Source organism: Gekko japonicus, unplaced genomic scaffold (assembly GCF_001447785.1).
Source record: "Gekko japonicus isolate JY-2015 unplaced genomic scaffold, Gekko_japonicus_V1.1 scaffold1321, whole genome shotgun sequence".
Classification (NCBI taxonomy): Eukaryota; Metazoa; Chordata; class Lepidosauria; order Squamata; family Gekkonidae; genus Gekko; species Gekko japonicus.
In genome coordinates, this window is record NW_015177053.1 from 156,191 (window position 1) to 181,129 (window position 24,939).

At 50.4% G+C, this 24,939-nt stretch overlaps 1 protein-coding gene across 1 annotated transcript in view; it reads left to right on the top strand.

Moving 5' to 3' along the window:
- The window catches only part of EPHA1 (EPH receptor A1), a 172,880-nt gene that overhangs the window by 89,587 nt on the left and 58,354 nt on the right, over nucleotides 1–24,939 (top strand). Inside the window, exons 3-4 of the mRNA XM_015428123.1 lie at nucleotides 5,838–6,113; nucleotides 14,993–15,383. Of these exons, the coding sequence (XP_015283609.1) occupies nucleotides 5,838–6,113; nucleotides 14,993–15,383 (667 nt within the window). The remainder of the gene's footprint in view (nucleotides 1–5,837; nucleotides 6,114–14,992; nucleotides 15,384–24,939) is intronic.

Below are 24,939 nucleotides of genomic sequence, written 5' to 3' on the forward strand. Positions count from 1 at the left end.
AGTGAAGTTCTCAACATCTTTAACTTAGATTACGTTGCATTCACTTTCTTCTGTCTGAGCACTGGAACAGCATTGCTTTTTATGTACCTATGGAAGTGGCTTATCTGACAAGCTCGCACAAAACTCCCCTGCTGTTCTTCTTCCTCCTCTGTGCCAAGACTTCAGGTATGAAGAAAGCGATTGGTTAAAGACTCCACATTGCCCTGTGCTCATCCTGACAAGCTTGGAGAGAAGGCGTGACCGGAGCATTCGCCCAATTGGTTTTGTTTTACCTGGAGAGCATGTTCTGACACATTTCCGTGCAGAGCACTGTCAAACAAAGCTCTTTAAAAAATCGAGCACACATTCATGGTATAGCCACAAGGTATAGATAGGAACTCTCAGGCTGGGGCAAGGGATGCTCTGTCTTCTTGGTGCTGGGGGGGGGTCAACAGTGGGAGGGCTTCTAGTGTCCTGGCCCCACTGCTGGACCTCCTGACGGCAGCTGGTATTTTTGGCCACTGTGTGACAGAGCGTTGGACTGGATGGGCCATTGGCCTGATCCAACATTGGCTTCTCTTATGTTCTTACGTTCTTATTCAGGGGGAGAGAGGGAACATTTTCAGATCTGAAGCTGTACTATGAAAGAGTGGAGAATGGGAATCTGAGGCTGGTAGAGTGAAATAAGGCTTGGGAACCACACACCGGGCAACTTCAGTGAAATGGGAGTGGGGGGTGTCTTCCCTTCCTTCTGGAATGCCACTCACAGGTTCACCATGGCAAGACTCAGTGGCTGAGTGTGGGTATCAGTGTTGGTGTAGTGGTTAAGTGTGCAGACTCTAATCTGGGAGAACCGGGTTTGATTCCCCACTCCTCCACTTGCACCTGCTGATGTGACCTTGGGTCAGTCACAAGCTCTGGCACAGCTGTCCTTGAAAAAGAGCCGTTTGTGTCAGAGGTCTCTCAGCCCCACCCATCTCACAGGGTGTCTGTTGTGGGGAGGGGAAGGGAAAGGAGTTTGTAAGCCGCTCTGAGACTCCAAGTGAAGAGCGGGGTATAAATCCAATCTTTTCTTCTTCTTTTACCTCACAGGGTGCCTGCTATGGGGAGGGGAAGGGAAAGGAGTTTGTAAGCCGCTCTGAGACACCTTTGGGTAGTGAAGGGCGGGGTATAAATCCAATCTCCTCTTCTTCTTCTTTTACCTCACAGGGTGTCTGTTGTGGGGAGGGGAAGGGAAAGGAGTTTGTCAGCCCCTCTGAGACACCGTTGGGGAGTGAAGGGCGGGGTATAAATCCAATCTCCTCCTCCTCCTCCTCCTCTTCTTCTTCTTCGTCTTGGTCTGGGTCTGATTTCTTTGTTTACTTCACCCAGGGGACCTAAGGCGGCTTACATCATTTCCTTCTCCATTTTATCCTCAGAACAACAACCCTATGAGGTAGGCTAGGCTGAGGGAGTGACTGGGCCATCCAGTCACCCAGCAAGCTTCCATGGGTAGCGTGGGGACCTGAACCCGGGCCTCCCACATCCTAGCCTAGCATTCCAACCGCTACCCCACAACGGCTCTGATTTGTTTTCTTGCATGCCGATGGGCCTGGGACTCTGAGCAGTACCCGAAGCCAATGTGTCAGAGTGGGCAGAGCATGGCATGCGGGGACAAGGTCGGGGAGCTGTGGTTTGACAGTGGCGTGGTCGGTGGGGACCTTGCATGAAACCATGGCTTAAATACACCATGGTAAGTGTGCCCGGTCCTGGATGACCCAGGATGGCCCAATCGCATCGGATTCTGGAAGCTAAGCGGGGTCAGCCCCTGGTTGGCACTTGGAGGGGAGACCCCCCAAAGAAGTGCAGGGTTGCTATGCAGAGGTGGGTGATGGCCAGCCACCTCTGAACGCCTCACTCCTTGAAGACCCTATCATTAGTCACCATTAGTCGGCTGTGACTTGAAGGAACTCTCCACTACCACCACCACCATTAGTGTCATTGACTGAGTGTGGGCTCTGCTAACCATGGGTAGAGAAGAGTCCTTCAAACCAAGATGTGGAACCAGGGTTTGAAGGGGGTTTATTAACCATGGTTAGTCTTAACTATGGTGGGTGTGACATGAGGGCAGACATCCTGCCTCGTTCCCCAGCATTCTCTTAGAGTGATGTCTGGCTATAGAAGCTCTTGTCATTTCTGTGCATTCAATTAAAGGTAAAGGTAAAGGTTCTGTTGCTCGAAAGCCAGTCGAGTCCGACTCTAGGGTTGCGGTGCTCATCTCCGTTTCAAAGCTGAAGAGCCAGCGCTGTCCGAAGACATTTCCGTGGTCATGTGGCCGGCATGACTAAACCCCAAGGCGCACGGAACGCTGTTCCCTTCCCACCAAAGTGGTACCTATTTATCTACTTGCAATGTCTTGCTTTCGAACTGCTAGGTTGGCAGGAGCTGGAACTAGAGACGGGAGCTCACTCCGTCATGCGGCACCCAGGTCTCGAACTGCTGAACTACCGACCTTCCACAGCCTGCAGTTCAGCGTCTTAACCACTTGAGCCACCGCAGCTTTTAATTACCTACTCGCAAATTAGCATTTTTTCCCGTAACAAAATGGCAATTTTTTTTTTTAAAAAATGCATTTGAGTATAAAATTTAATATACATAGGGTTTCAAGCTGTAGCTTGGCAACCCAGCAGGACCATGTGGGGAATGGGGGCAATTTTTTCAGTGTTGTAGTATGATTAAACCATAAAATTTTGGGTGAATTCGAGAGTATTGCCTCAATACAGTGACATGACTTCCGGTTTTGTGCAGGAAGTAATGTCACGCATGCCCCTCCGCTCCATTTTTTCCCAGGGCCAGGAGGTCTACCACTATAGCTGTAAGGCAGGACGCCTGGCCATACATTGACAACACCCCTGTAAAGTAGACATAATTGTTCCCATTTTACAGATGGTGAGCTGATGCTCAGACGGGAAATATTTTTAATCGGTGCCTCCCAAACAAGTGCCCACAGTTTCAGTTTATCCTGCTGACATTACAGAGCTCATGCAAAGATAGTCTACAGGTTGGAAAATCACTCTCATTTGTATTTCTTATTTTAAAGCTTTGGCAAACTTATCTTCCCCGGGCCTGGGGTCTTTCCCCCCATTACTAACATTTTCTGCACGATTTTCAATATTGATGTAAACCTCTGGAGATCTGCCCATCCAGTTTGATGGACAGGCAGTATTCGGCGTTGTGTTCTCTCATCAGGCCTGATACTTGGGGATGAGAGTTTTTGTTCAAGGGGAAAAGGGAGAACAATCAAAATATTGGAATGACTTGTGTGGATTTTTGCAGAGGCGGAGAAAGATGAGAATTGAGCAACTTGTGAGGGCTTTAGGTTAAGACTCATAATAGATCTTGCAATCCATGGGTGTTTATTTAATTTTGCGTCTAAGGCACGCACTTGCAACATTTCCCCTTAATCTTTGCTTCTGAGAGTCCTATGTAGACAAGGGAAAGTAAACTACCCCCTGGATTTTGCTAGTTAGAAAAAGTTTTTATAGTCCTGTGTAGAAAATAGGGTTGCCAGACAGTGCCTGGCAACTGGTGCAAGGGCTGTGGGTGAGGGTATGGGGGGGGGATACTGGCTGCTTGTCATCTTCCAGTAAAAAAAGGGGAAGTGACATGGGTAGCTCTAGGAATCACTGGAAACTCTATGGGTTTAACGCCAGAGTTTCTGGCAATTCCTAGAGCTACCCCAGAAGTGAGAAAGTGTGATTCTAGGAACTGCTGGAAACTCTATAGTTTTCTGCAGAAGTTCCTGGTGATTCCTAGAGCTACCCTTTATCACTTCCAGCTTTTTACCGGAAGTGGCATGACATCTAGGGTGGCCAACCTCCAGGTGGGGCCTGGAGATCTCCTGGAATTATAATTGATCTCCAGATGACAAAGATCAGTTTCCCTTTTGCAACAGACTGGTTTGGGGGGGGGGGGAATTTTGTGGCAGGTGAATTCTGTGGCGTTATGGTCCTTCCCCTCCCCAAACCCTGCCCTATCCAGGCTCTACTTCTAAATCTCCAGGAATTTCCAATACAGAAGCTGGCAACCTTCAGGACACGCAGCCAGTGTTGCTTGGCATACCTGGTAGAAACCCAAAAGCAATAATCAATACTAATCTTTCTCTGTACCATTCTGGTTTTAAAACATGTGCTGCTAAAGGCAATAATCTCAGTAGCTCATATATCATTGAAAATGTTATAGTGCACAGTTTACATGTAAAATTGCAAGCATATGTGCCAGCAACAACATACTTTACTTAGAGTTGCTAGCTCCAGGTTCTGAAATATCTGGAGATTTGAGGGTGCAGCCTGGATGAGTGAGATTTGGGGAGGAGAGAGACCTTGGTAGGGTATGATGCCACAGAGTCCACTTTCCAAAGCAGCCCTTTTCTCCAGGAAAAGTGGAATAAATGTTTCAAATAAATAAAAAATGTGCAATCTGTGTAGTCCAGAGGTCAGTTGTAATTCCAGGAGATCTCCAGCTCCCAACCGGAGGCTGGCAAGCTATCTAACCTGTATCAGCGATGTAAAAAAATATATACAATAAATATCTTTCTCACAATACAAGAACTCGTGGGCACTCCATGAAATTGCTGAGCGGTTGGGTTAGAACGGATAAAAGGAAGTACTTCTTCACCCAAAGAGTGATTAACACATGGAATTCACTGCCACAGGAAGTGGTGGCGGCTACAAGCATGGACGGCTTCAAAAGGGAATTAGATAAGCATATGGAGCAGAGGTCCATCAGTGGCTATGAGCCACAAGATATAGATAGGGGCTCTGGGGCAAGGGATGCTCTGTCTTCTTGGTGCTTGGGGGGGTCAACAGTGGGAAGGGTTCTACTGTCCTGGCCCCACCGGTGGACCTCCTGATGGCACCTGGTATTTCTGGCCACTGTGTGACACAGGGTGTTGGACTGGATGGGCCTTTGGCCTGATCCAACATTGGCATCTCTTATGTTCTTATCTAGCACTGGGAGAGTTTTTTTCCCTTTTAAGTTTCACTATGCGAATGTGGATTTCCAGACCCTCCCAAATATCTCAGGTCTCTTCCATACCTATTTAGGTTACACTGGATACACCAAGAAGTAAATTCATAGTCCTTTCAGCTGTGGAGTTTTAAGGAAAAATATGCAGGCAGTACTTCTACCCAATGCCTAAGTTAGAAGTCACCTTCTTCCCAGTTTCCACTGTTGTGGCCTGTGTATTTAAAAGCACAATATTTTTTTTGTAAATTTGTTACAACTAGCCTCGGCAGACTGGTAGGGGCAGGAGACGGACATACCTTAATGGGATCCTGTAGGATTGTCATGTGCCTGGCTGGCACTCCAGTGGCTGGCTAGAGAAAGAAAAAATTGCCATTAGTGACGGTGTGATGTCACTTCCAGGAAAACCCAGAAGTAATGTCACACATCTCTAGGAATTGATGGAAACTCTATGGTAAAACCAAGAGAGGACTGACGTCACTTCCAGGTTACCCCCAGAAGGCCCGGTAGCTTTAGCGTCCTGCGATGCCAAGACATCACTTCCAGCTGCGGAACTGGAAATGATGTCACTGTGTCGTGGGATGAATCCTAGAGCATCCCATGGAAGTGACATTGTTGCAGCATAGGACACCATTTGGTGCTTCCTCATTTCCCCCCTTCCACCCCGTTGAATGCTGGCAGGTCGGCAACTGATGAAGGAATTGTTGACTCTCAAAAGCTGATACCCCAAAAGTTTTATTGTCATTAAGATGTTACTGGACTCAAATCTGGCTGTTGTGTTGCAGACCTACACAGCTACATGCTGAAACTAGTTTTAACGTGACCTTTTTTCCCTCTTCCTTCTCCATGTGTAGTGGAGTGAAAGTCAGGTGATGATAAACGGCACCCCAGTATACATGTACCAGGACTGCAGCGTCTTCTCAGAGGGCGACACAGACCACTGGCTCCGCACCAACTGGATCTTCCGGGGCGACACCTCCTCCCGTGCCTATGTGGAGCTGAAATTCACCATCCGGGACTGCAAGAGCTTCAAAGGGGAGGCGGTTAGCTGCAAGGAGACCTTCAACCTCTACTACATGGAATCGGACCAAGATGTCGGTATCCAGTTCCGCCGGCCACCCTTCATCAAGGTCAGTAGGGCTAATGCCCGTGGAGAAGCGTTCTGCAAGTCGATTGAGCTTGCGGAGTTTTAGAAGCAGGAAATGGAAGATCCTTGCCCCAACCCCCCCCTTCCCCCAGATGTTCATAAGAACAAGAGAAGCCAGTGTTGGATCAGGCCAATGGCCCATCCAGTCCAACACTGTCACACAGTGGCCAAAAATACCAGATGCCATCAGGAGGTCCAGCAGTGGGGCCAGGACACTAGAAGCCCTCCCACTGTTGCCCCCCCCCCCAAGCACCAAGAATACAGAGCATCACTTGCCCCAGCCTAAGAGTTCCTATCTATTCAGAGAGGATGGAGAACTGGGGATGTGAGCAAGCGCCTTGATATGTCCTTAGGCTTTCCAGGGGTCAGCTCAAGGTACTTGGTCACCCCAAGGAAGAGGCATTGGTTGGCACCTCTTCTGCCACCGCCGACTCAGCTTGTGCCAGGCCAACTGTGGCATGCATCCAGGAGATAATACCCTGTCAGCAAGGGTGCCAGGTGTCAACTGTGATACAACGGGAGAGTCTGACAACGCAATGTTTTGTACAACTGGCTCCGGCTGATTTCAGGGACCAGTCTTGGTGTGCCACAGAGCAGATGCTCATTAGGGAGATTCAGCCAAGCATGCCTGTATGTGATGCATACTTACAAAGGCATGTCTGTCCCATTCACGTCTTTAGGGACACACTTAAAACCTCCGGAGGTTTTCGTCTCCAAACACGCAGCATGTGCGAAGTGAGCCTGCCAAGGTCTTCAGAGCTGGAACCCCCGGATTCCAGGGTGGCTTTGGGAGGAGGAGCCAAGTCCTTTGGAATTGCAGGCATCCGGAGGGCGAGGCCTCTGGACACAAGTATTAGACAGGCGTTGGAGCTGTCTTGCAAAGAGCTGGACAAGTGAAGCACAACCTGCAGCGATTTCATTCTCCGGCTAGTGTAAGGAAAAAAATGGCATCTTAGATGTGGACAGTTTTCCAAAACAGGGAAAAAACATGTAACATTTTGAAGACAAGATACCAGTCGTTTGACCAGATATACCCACCTGACTGACTGCTAGTTGTCTCCACTAAAATATTATGAAAGGTGGAGGGGGGGTCCTTAAAAGCAACGTTCCTTCCCCACCCCAAGGCTCCCTCTCGTTTAGCTTCCTCTTCCTCCCTGCTCAATCAGCCAGTTTCCCCCACCCCTTGGTCACCCCCAGTGTTCCCTCTAAGCTGAGTTGGTGTGAGCTAGCTCACAGTTTTTTAGCCTCCGGCTCACACATTTTTTGTCTTAACTCAGGAAGGATGGCTCCAGAGCACACTAATTTATGCAGCAGCCAAATCGCTCGCTCACAACTTTTAATGCCAGTAGCTCACAAAGTTGAGTTTTTGCTCACAAGACTCCACATCTTAGAGGGAGCACATGGAGAAATTAAAGGTTACTTTTGGGAGGGGTAGATCTATATCTATGTACACCCTTGTTAGATTTTTCTAAAAACCAGGGGGTTACTGGAGGTTCACGAAAACATGGGTTTGAGCGCTGGGTGGCCCACCCCGTGCGAGATTTTCTTTGGATCCACAAGGGCGGACCACCCATCATTATTAGTTATATGATTCCATGAAGCTAAAGAATCCTCTTCTAGAGATTACATCATAGGGTACTTCCAGACAAGCACATGTTTGCATTTCGGGAGAGGCCAGATCCACAGTGAATTAAAAACAACAACAACAAACACTAACAAAAACACCCTCTGCTTTGGAAAGCCCACTTGCTGTAATGCTGGCACATACTCAACCTTTTCTCACGGACTGATCTAAGGGAGAGCAAGTTCTTCCATGTTGGCTTGGCCGACAGAGCAATTTAATCTGGGACTGCGAGGCCATCTGTTAAGGGAGGGATCCCGATGGAATAGGGTTGCCAACCTACAGGCGGGGGCCTGGAAATCTCCCACTATTACAGTTCATCTCCAGAGGACCGAGGTCAGTTCCCGTGGAGAAAATGGCTGCTTTGGAAGGTGGACTCTATGGCATAAGGCCCTGCTGAAGTCCCTCCCCAAACCCCGCCCTCCCCAGGTTCCATGTTGTATAAGTTAGCAGAGTAAAAGGCAATGATGCAGCACGCACGTGTCAATTAGCTAAAAGTTTACTACACTATTAGGAAGGGTTACATACAGGGCTATTTTTGGGCAGGAACGCACAGGAACGGAGTTCCGGCTGGCTCCCGAGTTGGCCACACCCGGCAGGAACTCATTAGCATAATAGGCCACACCCAACAGCAGAAACTCATTAGGATTGGCTACATTAGGGGTGTGTGGCCTAACATGCAAAGGAGTTCCTGCTACAAAAAGAGCCCTGGACAACAAACAAGGTAAACAGAATAACAAGCAAAAGGTGGGTGTGGCTGGATGACCACACTTCTGGTAACATGGGGTGTGTGGCCTAATATGCTAATGAGTTGTGCAGTCAGGGGCGTGGCCGGATATGCTAATGAGTTTCTGCCGCTGGGTGTGGCCTATTATGCTAATGAGTTCCTGCTGGGCTTTTTCTACAAAAAGAGCCCTAGTTACATAAGTGAATAAAAACAATAGAACAGTCTAGCTGACTAGCTACATCTTTCTGGTCACTGTTGACGACATTGTGGATTCTCGCATCTGATCTTAGAACAAAGGGAGAAAGAAGAAACCCCACCCCCCTCCAAATGCGTCTACACAAAATATCTGTTAACATCACCAAACTATTGACTAGCCAATGACCAGGCTAAAGGTCGTTTCATTGTGAATCAGACCTCCTTCTCTATCGCGGGAAATAAGTGCATGACAGTTCATTGGTCCTAAGCTAACTAACTAAGAATTAGCATACACAAACAAACAGGGTAACTCTTGCATGAGGAGGGAGAGAACTTGCAAATATCCCAACACTCCACCCCCAAGATCATAGAATCATTGAGTTGGAAGGGACCTCCAAGGTCATCTAGTCCAACCCCCTACACAAGGGAGGAAATTCACAAATATTCCCACACACACACACACACACAGTGGCCCCTGATCCATGCCCAGAAGATGCCAACAACTTCCACGATAACTGGCCAAACTGGCCTGGAGAAATATTGCTTCCTGACCCCAAAGTGGTGATCGGCATTTCCTTGGGCGTGTAAGAAAGGGCCACGAGAACTAAGCACTGAGGCAACCCTTCCTGCAGCCTTCCTCTCGTGATCTGCCCAAGTTCACAGAATCAGCACTGCTGTCAGATGGCCACTTGGCCTCTGTTTGAAAACCTGCAAAGAAGGAGAGCCCACCGCCTCCTGAGGAAGCCTGTTCCACTGAGGAACTGCTCTAACTGTCAGGAAATTCTTCCTAACGTTTAGCCAAAAACTCTTCTGATTTAATTTCAACCCGTTGGTTCTGCTCCGACCCTCTGGGGCAACAGAAAACAACACCGCAACATCCTCTATATGACAGCCCTTCAAGTACTTGAAGATGGTTATTCTATCTCCTCTCAGTCGTCTCCTCTCCAAGATAAACATCCCCAGCTCCTTCAGCCTTTCCTCGTAGGACTTCAGGTATTTCCCAACCCAGAGCTGGCAACTCTAAGATGAAACCCACAGTATTCCAGTGTTTTCTGCACTGGTTTCCTGACTTTTTTCAGAACTTGATTTCTGGCAATATTTTCACTTTAAAAACTATTGTGGTACCAGCTGTCTTCTTTTAAACAAAACCAGAGGTCATTTCGGGGGGGAACGCGGGGGAACGCAGTTCTCCCGGGTGAGGTGCAGGGGGGCGGGGCACATGACGAAGCCCCGCCCCCTGCTTCTGGCCGCCCCGCTTCCAGCCCTCATTCAGCCAGGAGGAGGCAGGAGAAGAGGGAGGGTAAGTTGCTTCCTCCCCGGCTCTCCCCACCCCTGCCTGCCTGGGCCAGGGAGGGCCTTGGCGGGGCTTCCTCACACTCCCGCTGGCCTTGCAGATCCACCGCCAAGCCCCTGATGTCAGGGGGTGTGGCATATGCTAATGAGTTATGCTAATGAGTTCCCCTAGCTCTTTTTCTACAAAATGACCCCTGAACAAAACTGTTTAGGTGCCTCAGGCCATGGCTACTGTCCCTTTAAATCATCTCTCATGCCCCCTGGGTCTTTGTTTTGTTTTGTTTTAAAAGCTTCAGTTCTCTCAGCATTCCTTAGCCCATCCTTTATTGGCAGTGGGAGGATTTAATTACGTTTTCCATGCAACCGTCCCTTACTTTTTTAACAATCATCAGCAAAGTATGAAAGAGAATGGCGATGTTGAAATTAAAAACTTCCCCTCCACCCCCACCCCCACACGAGCAGAAGAACGCAGCTCCAAGGGAGAGTGGAACCGGAGATAATTGCTTAGGCAGAGGAATGGAAGCACCTTTAAAACGGGAGAAATTTTCAAGGGGCGGAATGGTCCGAACCACGTTTATGAGTCCACATTGGGTCAGCTGTCCCGCAGTTGCATTTGAAGCCTTCCAAGGTGTAAGTAAGTGGAGATGTTGGGAATGGGGAGCTGGCGCAGAGCAGAAACATTACAAGCACCTAAGCACGTTCCCTTTGTCATCTGTGAAATGTTGTAGGACACGGCATAACATGGTAAGCTGTAAATAATAAGGGTACAAGTGAGCTGAAGTTGAACCTTCCCAAGACTCAGAGAACCTAACTGCAAGATACACTGTTCCTGGGCAGTGTTCCCTCTAAGCTGAGTTAGTGTGAGCTAGCTCACAGTTTTTTGGCCTCTGGCTCATACATTTTTGTCTCAGCTCAGGAAGGACAGCCCCAGAGCCAATTCATTTATGCAGCAGCCAAATCACTTGCTCACAACTTTAACGCCTGTAGCTCAGCAAGCAGAATTTTTGCTCACAAGACTCCACAGCTTAGAGGGAACATTGCTTGTGAGATGGCCTTAGATGGCCATGCTGGGGATGGCAATCTCCAGGTGAGACCTGGGGGCCCTCCCCCCGGATTACAGCTCATCTCCTGATGACAGTGATCAGTTGAGGAAGGGTTACATAAGTGAAGAAAAACAATACAACAGTCTAGCTGACTAGCTACATCTTTCTGGTCACTGTTGATTCCATTGTGGATTCTCGCATCTGATCTGAAATGTTGTAGGACACGGCATAACATGGTGAGCTGTAAATAATAAGGGCATAAGTGAGCGAAGTTGAACCTTTCCAAGACTCAGAGAACCTAACTGCAAGATACACTGTTCCTGGGTCAGTCCAGGGCTCTGACAAGCAGGCAGGGTTGCCAATTCTGACTTGAGAAATGCCTGGACCGATTTCACACAAGAGCTGCGCCGCGGTCGCGCCTCCCTTTGCCCCGCTTCTATTGGTGTCAGGTTCAACAGCATGTAAATCTCCACACACGTTTCCAGGGAATCGTTATGCTTTATTAGACTACAGGTCCGTTGTCATGGTCTACAGGTATATTGTTAGGAATGACAATGGGGCGGATGCATCACTACATATAACATGATGCTGCAGTTGGCTAACCAAATGAAATCCAAGCAAGCGCGGGGGAATTCTCCTGGCGGAAGGTTACATAATGAACGGGAGAGTCTCCGTGCTTCATGAGAGCAGAAATATTCACACCAACAGTGGAACGCAAGCCCTCCCTCCTCCTCAAGGTTAGTCAGATAACCCTGTCTGGCAGCGCCAGTTCGCACGGTCTCATGAGCGCCTCCTTATCGCTGTTTACAGCAAGCGAGCAAAGCAAGCGAGCAAGCATGCGCAGTCGCGCCACAGGCAGGAAAGGACAAATACGGATGAAACATGGCAGCTAGCTGACAATTGGTCCATTTCCCACTTGAAGCTGCGCAGCCGCATTTTGACCCGCGGCTTCTCCCGATTATCTCCGCGGTTTCGTGATCCTGTTTTTTGAGGATCACAAAACCGTGGGGAAAATCAGGCGAAGCCATGGGTCAAAATGCGGCCGCGCGGCTTCGAGTGGGAAATTGACCAATAGAAGCGGGGCAAAGGGAGGCGCGACCGTGGCGCAGCTCTTGTGTGAAATCGGTCCTGGAGATTCAGCCTCAGGAGGGACCTCAGCAGGGTATAATGCCATACAATCTAGCCTCCGAAGCGGCCACGTTCTCTGGGGAATCAGTCTGTCATTTGGAGATCAGTTGTAATTCTAGGAGATGATGAGCCCCCACCTGGAGGTATGGCAACCCTACAAGCAGACGTACCCTGGGAGTTCCCAGCTGAAACTTACCAAGAAGCAGCTCGGCTTCTTAACTGCATAGTCAAGAACATAAGAACATCAGACGAGCCCTGCTGGATCAGACCAGTGGTCTATCTAGTCCAGCATCCTGTCTCACACAGCAGCCAACCAGTTCCTCTGAATTTGCCCCCCTGCACCTGAGAATTGAGAAGAGTCACTGGGCAAGACCACAATGCTAGGGAAAGTTGGAGGCAGGAGAAAAAAGAGGAAGGCCCAACAGGAGATGGATTGATTGTGTCAAGGAAGCTACTGCCCCTCTGTTTGCAAGACCTGAGCAGGGCTTTTAATGACAGGACATTTGTGAGGTCAGCCATGCATCGGGTCACCATAAGTCGGAAGTGACTTGGGGGCACTTAGCAGACACACACACCTGAGAATCTTTAGTTCCGAGTGGGAATTCCCAGCATGCATCGGCTCATCAGGACCCCTTGTGGACCTGGGTGCGGTTAGGTCCTTGGTGGCTTCACTGGGAATGATTTAAGCACATGATCAATTCTTTTTTTCCCTTTTTTTTGAGCCCCCCGGAGGGGATTATTTCTTTATTTATTTTAACTACAAAAAACTACAACAGAAAAGGGGATAAGGGAACTACATATATGGGAGAAAGTAAAGTACCCACTACTGACTAAAAACCCAAGAGAGGAGACCCTCCAACTAGCTTTAAAACATCGAGTCTTCTCATCGTTATTCTTACACATGATCAGTTCTTATATTAGATCAATTCTAACCAGTTTGTTGTAGTAATTAGGAGCGCGGACTCTAATCTGGGAGAACTGGGTTTGATTCCCCACTCCTCCACATGCAGACAGCTGGGTGACCTTGGGTCAGTCACAGTTCTCTCAGAGCTCTCTCAGCCCCACCTACCTCACAGGGAGTCTGTTGTGGGGAGAGGAAGAGGAGGAGATTGTAAGCTGCTCCGAGACTCCGAGTGAAAGGCGGGGCATAAATCCAACCTCCTCCTCCTCTTCTTTACAGAAATCAAGCAGTGTGCCTTAAAAGTGGCTGGATTCTTTCCTGATTGATTTGGGCACTTGAGAATGTAATTTTAGTCATTCCTCGGCTATTAACTACATTTGGGTAAAGCCCGTCAGGACATTCCCTGCCAAAACCCCATAGAAATGATAAAGAACGATGCCAAAGCAGTCTTTGTTTCCATGGGGTTTGTACGACAAATCTTCTTGCTGGGTTGTGCCTTTTAGGGGGTTTTTTGTTTCATTTTCTACAGTCAACACAGAGCCTTTCTTTCTCCTGAATTAATGATGTAAATAATTAATTGGTCACTTAACCTGGCTCTACTGAGGGCCAAACTAGACAACACGGTGTCCCCAAGTCCACACCATTTTAGAGAGCCAGTTTGGTGTAGTGGTTAAGAGCAGAAGGACTCTAATCTGTGAGAGCCGGGTTCAATTCCCCACTCCTCCAGATGCAGCCAGCTGGGTGACCTTGGGCCAGTCCCAGTTCTCTCAGAGCTGTTCTCTCAAGGACAGTTCTTTCAGAGCTGTCTCAGCCCCACCTGCTTCACAGGGTGTCTGCTGTGGGGAGAGGAAGGGGAAAGGAGATTGTCAACCACTCTGAGACTCCGAGTGAAGGGCAGGGCATAAATCCAATCTCCTCTTCTTCTTCTCTCTCTCTCTTCCTCTTCTTATAGATTTAAAAAAAAAACAACCCAAACCCTAGGGGTCCAATCTTGCTGGGGACTGAGCAATATGGGGATAAAGGGCTCCCCTCTGTGTCGCTTCTCAAGAGCTGAAATGGACCAGTAATAGAAAATTCAATAGTGATGTGCGCCACAGTTAGAAGCGCAAACAAGACAGAACAGCAAGGAAGTTATTGTGTGAGCAGTACAAAATACGGGATTGCAAAGTGTAGGATGATGAAGGAAAAGCCTGATAATACCTACAATAACAGAGGATACCAACAATAATCAATTGGACTGTGGGTCTATTTCCATATGAAGGCGTCTGTCTGGAGTGTTCCATCTTTGGTTGGTTGTTGTTGGTTAGGCGATGCAGGACCAGAGTGGTCTAGCAGGGCTCTTCTTACGTCCTTCTTGTAGACAAGGAAGAATGGGGATGTCCCTATTTATTTATTAGTTACATTTATACCCCACCCTCTCCGCAAGCAGGCTCAGGGCGGCTTACAAGTCGGTACAGTGTACCTAGTCTATATAAACATTTGAAACACTTCAAAACAGGTTAAAACAATCATACATTTAAAAATGCTTGCAAAGCTAATCTTTCCTTCATTAAGTCAGATGGCACGCTCTGGAATGTACCACCAGGGATCCCGATTCAGCGGACTATTGGACTCCTGCAGAGGTTTGGCTCTATTTCCACGCCAGGGCCGGCCCTACACCACAGTTGTTCAAGTAGTGGTAGGGAGCCATAGCCTGAAGTTTTACCCTTCTGATTTTCTTTGGAACTGTGGCGTGTGGGTGAGAGGGCTTAGACTTACCCCTCCTGCACAGTTTTCCGATCAGAAATGGACCTGGGGTTGCTAGTTGCTGTAGTGTAGAAATGTAATGTGTAGCTCATCCGTAAATGTGCAGCTACTCGACAGGGGCCAATAGCGTCTCACGCACACACACCCCAGTCACTGCAGCTCGATTCTGCCGGATGTATAAAATGACCTCAAACCTCTTCCCTTGCAGGTCAATACCGTCGCAGGAGACCGCAGCTTCACAGCCCGGGACGTTGAACGGGGCATTCTGCAACTGAACATGGAGGTGTCCCGTATCGAGAACCTGAGTCAGCGCGGCTTCTACCTGGCCTTCCAGAACTCGGGGGCGTGTGTCGCGTTGGTCTCAGTGAGAGTGTATTATAAGACCTGCTCGGAAACGATACGCGGACTGGCTAACTTCTCGGAGACGTTGGCAGGCTCCGACGGGTTGGTGAAAGTGCCCGGCGTCTGTCTCAAGAATGCAGCCGAGGAAGTGGGGCTGGCACCCAGGATGCACTGCAGTCCCGATGGGGAGTGGTTGGTTCCGGTGGGCCGTTGCCTGTGCATCCCTGGCTTTGAGGAGGCCGGAGGGAGATGCGTCAGTAAGTATTGCAGCGGGGCGCACTGAGCGGCGGGGCTTTCAGGACGGCTCGGGACTGGGAAAGGGCGGAGTTTCCCAGTGGACGAGGTGGGCGGTTCTTCATTGCGTGCAACTGACTGAGGCATTATCAGCTGATCTGACTCGCATTGCTCTTTGATGAGGCTGGTTTCCCAGAACGATGTGGTAGAACGCAGAATGATAGAATGGACGATGCTGCTTCAGACGACGGGTGTGGCAGGCATACCGCTTCTGAATGCCAGCCTCCCACAACATAGGAAACTAGTCTGGAATATAGTCTAGCCCTAACCTTTGTCTGCTCTGCTGTTTTTCTTTCTTTGCTTTCTTCTGCAAGAAAAAATGTGGTTCAGACCTATGGTCTGCAGCAGTTCGCTTCATTCTTTCTCCTCGTTGTGGTGTGAGAAGACTGAAGCTCAACCGATTCCCCCCCCACACACCTCATGCTCTTTCCTGCCTCCCATTCTGTTTGCCTCTCTTTCTCGCTGACAGTACCAGATGGGCGCACAGGGACCAGTGTTCCCTCTAAACTGAGTTAGTGTGAGCGAGCTCACTGTTTTTTAGCCTCCGGCTCACACATTTTTGTCTTTGCTCAGGAAGGATGGCTCCAGAGCAAACTAATTTATGCAGCAGCCAAATTGTTCGCGCACAACTTTACTGCCAGTAGCTCACGAAGTCGGATTTTTGCTCACAGGACTCCACAGCTTCAAGGGAACACTGACAGGGACTTCTATTCTCTATTTGTTTCCTTCCAATTCTCCTGCCAGTTTCTGGGATCTAGAAGTGTGTGGCTAAGAGAGTAATCCGGGTGGCCAGGTCTTACCTCACTTTTTGTGGGGGGCTCCCGGGTCCGTCCGGGAGTCTTCTTTGTGCACGCTTTGCTCTATGGTAACCATAGAGTTTTAACCAAAATGCTAGAGCATCAACATGTCAATATGCCCAGCGTGATGACGTCACTTCCAGGTGATGTCATCGCACCGACCACATTGGCGCAGGGGGGCTGTTTGGGGTGGGGCCAACGGAGTATTGAACCCCCTGAAATTGGGGGAAACCCTGCCCTGACCAGGGGTCTGGCAACCCTAGAGTAATCTAGAGCAGGTCAACTCAGAATCATACTCAGGTTTATTTAATGGTGCATACTCCCAGGAATTTGTCAGGATTGCACCCAGCCAGAGCCTTCCACGTGTTCAAGGTATGTGTAGGATGCAGTTATTTTGTCAGTATTTCACCACTGTAGGATATCTACAGGTCCAGCCAGAGACGTTTTGGTGCAGAAAATTTATTTATTTATTTATTCATTCATTCGGCTTCTATCCCACTCACCCCCTAGGGGCTCTGAGCGGCTTACAATTCCGATTTAACCAATCTAATCTAGGGCCACATATGTAGGGAAGGTGAGAAGCCTACCAGGCACCCTTATCCTGTTGTAGCAGATCTTCTTTTTGCGAGGGGACAGTCCGGCGGTGACCCTCCTCCGGCGCCGGTCTTTGCTGTTCCGCTTTTTCCCGGCTGTCGCAACTCCGCCTCCAGGCCTGGACCACTCCGTGCTTCCGCGCATGCTCGCAGCGGCCTCCGTCCAAGTCAGGCTCCAGCCTGCCGCGTTGCTCCGCCTCCGCACCTTGTTAGTCCGGCCTCCTTTCGTTCGCTGCCTCGCCAGCCGCCATTTTTTCTCCGTCGCCGCCGTTCATTGCTTCTCCGTTCTTCCGCTTTCCACCATCGCTGCTACACCAGGGGCGGGTGCCTCCCCGCTCTAGTAGCAGGTACCCATTTTATCTACTTGCCCTTTAAAAAAAAAAAAAAAGGGCATTTGAACTGCTGGGAGGGCGGGAGCTGGGACGTAGGGCCAGGAGCTCACCCTGACCACGGTGGGGTTTGAACAGCCGAAGCTGTTCGTCCAGTTGTTAAAGCAGGCTTCCCTTACTGCCTGCGCCACCGCTCCCTGTCTAAACGACATTGCCACACAACCCTTGTTTGTGTATATACACACAAACAAACAAACAATATATAGGGTTGCCAGGTCCCCCCAGCCACCAGCAGGGGGTGTGGGGTGGGCATTGCCAGCTCCAGGTCGGGAAGCTCCTGGAGATTTGGAGGTGGAGCCTGGGGAGGACAGGAACCTCAGTGGGGTACAGTGCCATAGAGTCCACCCTCCAAAGCATCCATTTTCTTCAGGGGAACTGATCTCTGCAGTCTGGAGATGAGCTGTAATTCTGGGGGATCCCCAGGTCCCACCTGGAGGCTGACACCCCTACTAGTAGTACAGATTTGTTTGGGGCCTAAGAAAACAGCAAGTTTAAATGCAGTCAACTGATTAAAACACAAATCATAATAAAAGTACAGTCATAGACTAGTATAGAAAATCTGTTCCACTAGTATTGTCGTCACAATCCTGTGCACACGCGCGTGTTGAAGTGGGAGAAGGGCTGTGCTGTGCCGTGCAGCTTCCGCGCATTTTCAGTGGGGTGATGCAGAAGAACTCCATGGGCCGGGTCTGTCTGCCTGGAACTATGCTGCCTTTAACGGTGCACCCTAAGGGTGGTGAATTTGAAACACCGCTGTCCAGCAACACATTTTTTTTTGTCTGTTGGTATTTTGTTTGTTTGTTTGTTTGTTTGTTTGAACTGCAGGCTGTGGAAGGTCAGTAGTTCAGCAGTTCAAGACCCGAGTTGCCACATGATGGAGTGAGCTCCCGTTTCTAGTTCGAGCTCCTGCCAACCTAGCAGTTCGAAAGCAAGACATTGCAAGTAGATAAATAGGTACCACTTCAGTGGGAAGGTAACAGCGTTCCATGCGCCTTGGTGTTTAGTCATGCCGGCCACATGATCATGGAAACATCTTCGGACAGTGCTGGCTCTTCGGCTTTGAAACGGAGATGAGCACCGCAACCCTAGAGTCGGACTTGACTGGCTTTCGAGCAGGGGAACCTTTATTTATTTATTTTATTTATTTATTTACATGTGACTTCTCTACCGCTCATGACCCCTACGAGCGGCGACCATCAGCAGGCTGCAGATGGACCCTCCGTTGATGCGCACTGCTCCTGGACTGTGGCGTTCCCGGCTACTCGTCCCTTCGGGCTCCAGCCACGCCGTGTCGCTCCGCAGTTGCGTCATCCGGTCCCGCCTCGCCAGACGCCGCCATTGTTCTTCCTCGCCGCCGCTGCTTCTCTTACTGCCATCGTCGCCGTCAACCCTCCTGGCACGGAACCAGGAGGAGGGTTTTACCTTTACCTATTTTGTTTCTGTCCTGGATCCAGCCTCCTTGCAGTTGTGGGAATGGGAGAAGGGAAGTAAAGCACCTCCAGATTAGTAATGGACCTTTGCATTGCTCACACGTTTCCTCATTAGAAGTTTACTTGTTTATGTGTAGGCCTCCTTTCTCCCAGAAAAAGGACCGAAGGGGGATCACAACAGTTTCTTCCACGTGGAGTTTTCGTTCTATTTTGGAACGCTTTTTTAAAAAAATGTTTTTTGGAGCTTCCATATATCATGTCAGAATCTTCCTGTTTCCAGGATTTTCCCCACCCTCAATATGTACTTTCCCAAAACTGCTTTACTCTAATCGTTTTGGAAAGAACGCAGTCCCAAAACTGTTAGTGTGCCGCCTGAAAGGAACGGTGCTTGTATCCCTGCCTTGAAAAAAGTCCTGCCCACATCAGTGCCACCTTCCCTCTGTCATACACTTGCAGAGACTATTCTCCCACCATTTGTTTTTTCTCCCCCGCTGTACCACTTTTTGAGGGCACTTTTTAAAAATCGGTAATCGTTAAAGCACTATAGCGTTATAACAATTACTATAGCACTGTCACTACAATTGCTATTGCACTATAGTAGTAGCAGAAGAAGAAGAGAAGAGATTGGGTTTATACCCCGCCCTTCACTACCCAAAAGAGTCTCAAAGCGGCTTACAATTCCTTTCCCTTTCCCCTCCCCACAACAGACACCCTGTGAGGTAGGCAGGGCTGAGAGAGCTCTGGCAGAAACTGCTCTTTTTCAAGGACAGCTGTGCCAGAACTATGGGTTGCCCAAGGTCATCCAGCAGGTGCAAGTGGAGGAGTGGGGAATCAAACCCGGTTCTCCCAGATTAGAGTCCGCACACAAGCTCAGAGTGGGAGGGGGGAGGAGAGAAAAGCCTGGCAGAACAACTCTGCCTTACAGGCCCTGCAAAATCGCATAAGATCCCGCAGGGCCCTGATGGTATTAGGCAGAGAGTTCCATCAGGTTGGGGCCAGGACTGAAAAGGCCCTGGTCAAGGATAGCCTTCTTTGGGGCCAGGGGCCACCAGCAGGTTGTTATCCGCAGAGCTCAAAGCTCTCCCGGGGACATACCACTATAATAATCTATTCCCACTTATCTATTTCCGATTCCAGTAGAACTGCTATAGAACTAGGGTGCACATGTGAAGATAAGAGCTAGGGTTGCCAAGTCCTACCTTGGCTGCAGCGGGGGGAGTCCTGGCCCTCCCTGGGAGTTCTTTGGCGCGTGCACTTGGCGCGTGCCCTGCCATGACATCGCCCAGAAGTGACATCATCATGCCAGGCACGTTGGGGGCGTAGAGTTTCCCCTCGAGCAATATAGCGTCCCCCCGCAACGTGCCCGACACAATGACGTCACCTCTGGGTGACATCATCACACCGGGCACGTCTCCGTGCTCCCGGCACTTTGGGGGTGGGGTTCCCCCCAGCAGCCCAATCCGGGCCAGCGGGGAACGGACACATTGAGCGGGGGTTTCCCCGTCCCCCCGGGGGACAGAGCAGAAAGAGAGGGGCAATGAACAACCTCAGAAGCAATGTATGCCAACAACACCCCTGAGAACCAAGGAAGGGGAAAGCTGAGGGAAAGACAGAGGAACACGTGTGTGGAAATCTTCACACGGGGATGTTCCATCATCAATGGTGATGCCTCTGCATTCTCAGTGGCGATTAAAGTGATGTGGAGAAACCTCGACATGTGGAGGCAGCCAGTCGTTTTAGAAATACACCATAAAATAAGCAATTAAAACCTGCCTCTAACACAGATTTAAACAGCTTCAGATGCTTATCTCCTAGAAAGCTTGTGACTCAATCTTTCACTGCCATCAAAATGCCAATAATGGGGAAGGGCTTTTTTCATTGAGTTACCAGTCTCCAGGTGGGGCCCGGCTGATCTCAAGACTACAGTTCTGTTCCCCTCGAGAAAATGGCTGCTTTGGATGTTGGGCTTGACGGTAGGGTTGCCAAGTCCATTTCAGCCCCGAACGTTTGGGGGGCGTTCCCGGAGGGGGTGGGGCATCCCCGATGTGATGATGTCACATTGGGGATGCCCGTGCCCCCCCCCGCCCGATGGGCGCGCGGATAAACACCAGCTCCCTGCACTTAAAGGGAACCCCTTTAAGTGCCGGGAGAAGGGAGAGGGGTGGCTGCGGGTGTTGGGGCTTGGGGGCAGGGCTTCCCCCGTCGGCCAGCTGGCCGGCGGCAGGTAGAACCCCCCCAAAAAGTGGGGGAGCCCTGCCAAACCGGGGGGGTTGGCAACCCTACTCGACAGCATTGTACCCTACTGAGGCCCCTCCTCTCCCCTCCTCAAATGCTCCCTAAGGCTCCACCCCCAAATCTCCAGGAATGTCCCCACTCGGAGTTGTAGCCCTGCTTCCCAACACAGAGGAACCACCACTAAGAAGGCTCTTTTGCAGGCCAAAGATTGAACCCCTCCCTGGAACAACTCTCCATGCGCACTGCACATGCCTAGCTCATAGGAGCAAAGGAGGCAACCTGCCCGCGATCCTCACAAGGCGAACAGCCCCCAATCAACGGGTTCCTATATAGGGCTGCCAAATCCCCCCGGGGGTGGAAAATCCCCCGCCTCAGAGGCCTGTTCCCAGACACCGGGGAATTGGGCCCCGGGGGGAACCCTGCCCCGGCGTGCGCGTCACAGGGCAGTGATGTTATGACGCCAGGCACACTGGGGGCGGGGCCACGGCCATACAAGGGAAAACTCTATGGTTTTCCCTTGTATGGTCATGCCCCCGCCCCCAGCGTGCCCGGCGTCATGACGTCATTGCCCTGTGATGCGAATGCGGCGTGCGCACACTTTGCGCACGCGCACACACCAGGATCCCCCAGGAGTCCCCCGCCGGCGTGGTAAGTCACAGTTGGCAACCCTATTCCTATAGCCTAAGAACAAACGAGACTGAGACTGTCCCAACATTTCACCTTTGACCTTCGGGACCGCTGGTGACAGAGTCAAACAGGAAGCCCGTTCTCCTGTTTAGCGATTCGGTGTTGATGGTTAATAATGCAGCGACACAGTCACTGCATTGTTAAAATACTGCCAGCTAAACTGCACAAAACATTTGTTATGCTGATAAGCCACGGGCTTAGGTGCACTGTACTCCCTAATGACAGCATTTGGTGAGGTGCCGGAGGGAGGCCCGAGGTGATGTTTTGCCCGTAGGCCTTGGGTTACTTCTCTGTATCCCTTGAGTTTCTAGGACTGTCATGTAGGGCTTCCAAGGCCCAGGTTGCAGCGGAGGGTCTAAAATTAAATCAATTTTAAAACATTTAAAACTTAACCAGCTTTGCCCATGAGAGAGGGCTGCCAAGAGCCTAGTCGAGTGGAAGGGGATTCCCCCACCCTCAGGTCCTTTCGCTGGTTTAACCACCAAATTCCAGTTTTACCACAAAGTTTCCAGCAATTCCTAGAGCTACCTTTTGTCACTTCTGGGTAGCTAAGAGTTCCTAGGAACTCTATGGTTAGAACTTCCTGTAAGAAGACAAGGCCTTCCTTGACTCTTGTCTACTCATAATGCGACCAAAGTAAAATAGAAGAAGAAGAAGAGATTGGATTTATACCCTGCCCTTCACTACTCAAAGGAGTCTCCGAGCGGCTTACAATCTCCTTTCCCTTCCCCTCCCCACAACAGACACCCTGTGAGGTAGGTGCGGCTGAGAGAGCTCTGACAGAAGCTGCTCTTTTTCAAGGACAGGTGTGCCAGAACTATGGCTTGCCCAAGGTCATCCAGCAGGTGCAAGTGGAGGAGTGGGGAATCAAACCCGGTTCTCCCAGATTAGAGGCCGCACACTTAATCACTATACCAAAATAGCCTCAGTTTAGTCCTTCTGGCTTCTAGGGAGAGTTCTGGCTACCCTGTTTACAGAACCAGGAAAATACGACGTAACTGAAAGCTGGTCTAAGTAAGTAAACTGTGTAGATTATGCTACGGAATCCACATCTTTATGGCTCTGCCCTGTGGGTCCTGGAGAAATCTGCGCCATTGTTGGAAGGCGCAGGGCAACTGCAGTAGAGTTGCCAATGTCTAGGTGGCACCTGGAGAAAGCGGCTGCTTTGGAGGATGGACTCTTATGGCATTACCCCCTGGCAGTCATTGCTGTTGCCGTGTCTTCCCTGCTGCTGGGATCAGGTGAAAGGTTGAGAGAAATTTCCAGCTGTGGATTTCTGCCCCTCCCTGCTACTCTGCCGCCACAGCTCAGCCAGTTTTTCCACTTAGATGCTACTATTACTTTTTTTCCCCTTCCCTCTCCACGCCCTCCTGGTTTGCGAGCCGTCCCCTGGAATGGCACAGGGAACCCATCCTGCCCGGGCAGGTCCACGGCGGCTCTCGCCCAGGTAGCAGCTGACACGCAAACGACTCCCTTGCCCGGCTTAAGCCAAGCCAGGTATCTTCAAACAATGGGGCTCAGAAGCAACCTCTCTGCCCTCTCCGAACCTGGAGGGAAGGGAATGGGGACGGGACTGATACTGAGCCCGTCCTTGAGAATGGGGTTGCCAGCTCTGGGTTGGGAAATAGCTGGAGATTTGGGGGGTGGAACCTGGGGAGGGGGGGTTAGGGTGGGGAGGGACCACAGCATCCACCCTCCAAGGCAGCTGCTTTCTCCAGGGGATCTGATCTTCGTCATCTGGAGATTCAGTGTCATAGCGGGAGATCTCCAGGTGCCACCTGGAGGTTGGCAGCCCTGCAGTAATCCTGCCCAGGACCCAGATGCTGGGGCCACCATGACTCTGCGGGGCAGGGTCCCCAAGCAAACTCCTGTCAGTTCTCCCACAACAGTGTATGTTTGGCATTCGCTCACACAGGGAAGAGAAAAGCGTTGCTTCCAGGGGCACAGTGAGAGTTCCGTTCATGGCCATAAGCTGGTAGCCTGGGTAACCAACCTCCAGGTGGGACCTGGCTTTCTCCCAGACGGACAACCCGCTCATCAGACTACAGAACCCAAGGAGGAAAATGGCTGCTGTGGAGGGTGGGGTCTACGGCATCACATCCCCACTGAGGCCTCTCCCCAAACGCCGCCCTCCTCAGGCACCATCCCCAGACATCCAGGAATTTCCCAAGGTGGAGGTGGCAACAGTACTCTACCCACAGGGGTGCCAGAGTGGGCTGCAGTGTGCAAGAGCAGGAGGAAAGACGCTGCAGTTAAGGCCTGTAGCTACTAGGCTTGCCAAGTCCCCCCGGGGGCGGGGAAATCCCCACCCCAGAGGCCCGTTCCCCACCGCTGGTGGATCGGACCCCAGGGGGAACCCCACCCCCAAAGCATGCGACGTACACATCACCCGGAAGTGACGCAACCACGCCGGGCACGCTGGGGGCAGGGCCACGGTCATCCAAGGGAAAACTCTATGGTTTTCCCTCGGATGCTCGTGGCCCCGCCCCCAGCATGCCCGGCGTGGTCGCGTCACTTCCTAGTGACGTGGATGCGGCGCGCACGCACGCTCCCGGCACAACCCAGCTGACTTATTTAAAGCCTCCCCCAAATTAAAAAATCCTGGCTACAGGCCTTCTGCAGTTCATCATAGGATCTCTGCAGTTTATAGGCCCACCTTCCACACTCACACACTGATCCACAACAGGAACCCAAAGTGCCTTGCGTCGTTCTCCGGTCCTCCATTCTACCCTCACAGCAACCCTGTGAGGCGGGTTAGGCTGAGAGAGTGTGACTAGCCAAAGTCACCCAGCAAGGTTCCCACGGCACAGGTAGGCTTACCAACCTCCAGGTGGAGGCTGCAGATCTCCCAGCATTATAAGTGATCTCCAGGCTACAGAGATCAGTGACCTAGAGTTGCCAAGTGGATTTGGAGGTTGGATTCTATGGCATGGTACCCTACTAAGATTCCTCCCCAAACCCCACCCCAAAAGTTTAGCTAGGAATTTATGCTCCAGATCATTCGGGTGAATTTGATATCCCTTAATGCACTTTTTGTACAGCCATCAGGAGCCAAGACTACATACTTAAAATAAAAAAACAGCCACAGCTGGTGCTTTGGCTGGTGTTCTATACAGCAGTTGCCATTGCCAAAGAAACTTGCCCCTGTTTAGTTTTCAAATTCGCTTTTAATGGTTTTAAAATATTATTTTATCATGTACGGGGGTGTGTGGTTTTTTTGTATGTGACCCCCAAAATCTTCGGGTGTTTCCCGCCCCAGAACTGGCCACTCTGTCCTCCTCCCTCGCCACTTTTACCTGCCGTGCGATTTGCCACGTTCGCCAGTTTCCAGTCATTCACCAAAATGGGTTGTCTTTAAATTCATAAAGGGATCTCACCTTCCGTGGCT